Source organism: Condylura cristata, unplaced genomic scaffold (assembly GCF_000260355.1).
Source record: "Condylura cristata isolate star-nosed mole 26May11 unplaced genomic scaffold, ConCri1.0 scaffold00073, whole genome shotgun sequence".
Classification (NCBI taxonomy): domain Eukaryota; kingdom Metazoa; phylum Chordata; class Mammalia; order Eulipotyphla; family Talpidae; genus Condylura; species Condylura cristata.
Genome location: NW_004567174.1, coordinates 13,081 through 13,613, shown reverse-complemented (window position 1 = coordinate 13,613; position 533 = coordinate 13,081). Strand labels below are relative to the sequence as shown.

At 75.2% G+C, this 533-nt stretch overlaps 1 protein-coding gene across 1 annotated transcript in view; it reads right to left on the bottom strand.

The window, feature by feature from the left end:
- Positions 1-428: 428 nt before the first annotated feature.
- The window catches only part of LAMB3 (laminin, beta 3), a 13,163-nt gene continuing 13,058 nt past the window's right edge, over positions 429-533 (bottom strand). Inside the window, exon 6 of the mRNA XM_004695582.2 lies at positions 429-524. Within this exon, the coding sequence (XP_004695639.2) occupies positions 429-524 (96 nt within the window). The remainder of the gene's footprint in view (positions 525-533) is intronic.

Genomic DNA, 533 nt, shown 5'->3' with positions numbered 1-533 from the left:
GAGGCGCGCTCAGGGCCCGGTGGGCTCCCTGGGCCGCCCGCTGCCCGCCTCTGCACCCCAGCCTCGGCCTGCAGGGCGTGTGGGGTGTGGGGTCCGTCGGACCCAGGCAGGGCCGGGCTTCTGTTGTCCAGTGGGAGCGTGTGTGAGGCCCGTCCGGGCTGACCGCCTGGACCCTAGGCTGCGGGGAGGCCGGGCGAGGGCCCTGACCTGGATGAGCCCTCGGAGCGCGAATGAGCGACGGGAGCCAGTGTGGCGGCCTCTGGCGGCCAGTGTGGGCGGCCAGTGTGGCGGCCTCTGGCAGCCAGTGTGGGCGGCCAGTGTGGGCGGCCCAGGAGCCCGGGGAGCCTGGGCCCGAGCGGCCACAGACCCTGACTGCCAGCCTGCGGCCCTGTGCTCCCAGCCAAGAGCCGAAGATTAATGGGGCGCGGTCACCCGCGGGGAGGGGGGTGCTCCCTGGCACTGCTGGCTGTGGTCACTGCGCCAGGGCCTCCCTCGCTGCCCGGACGCTGCGCGCAGACGCCAGGCTGGGGCGG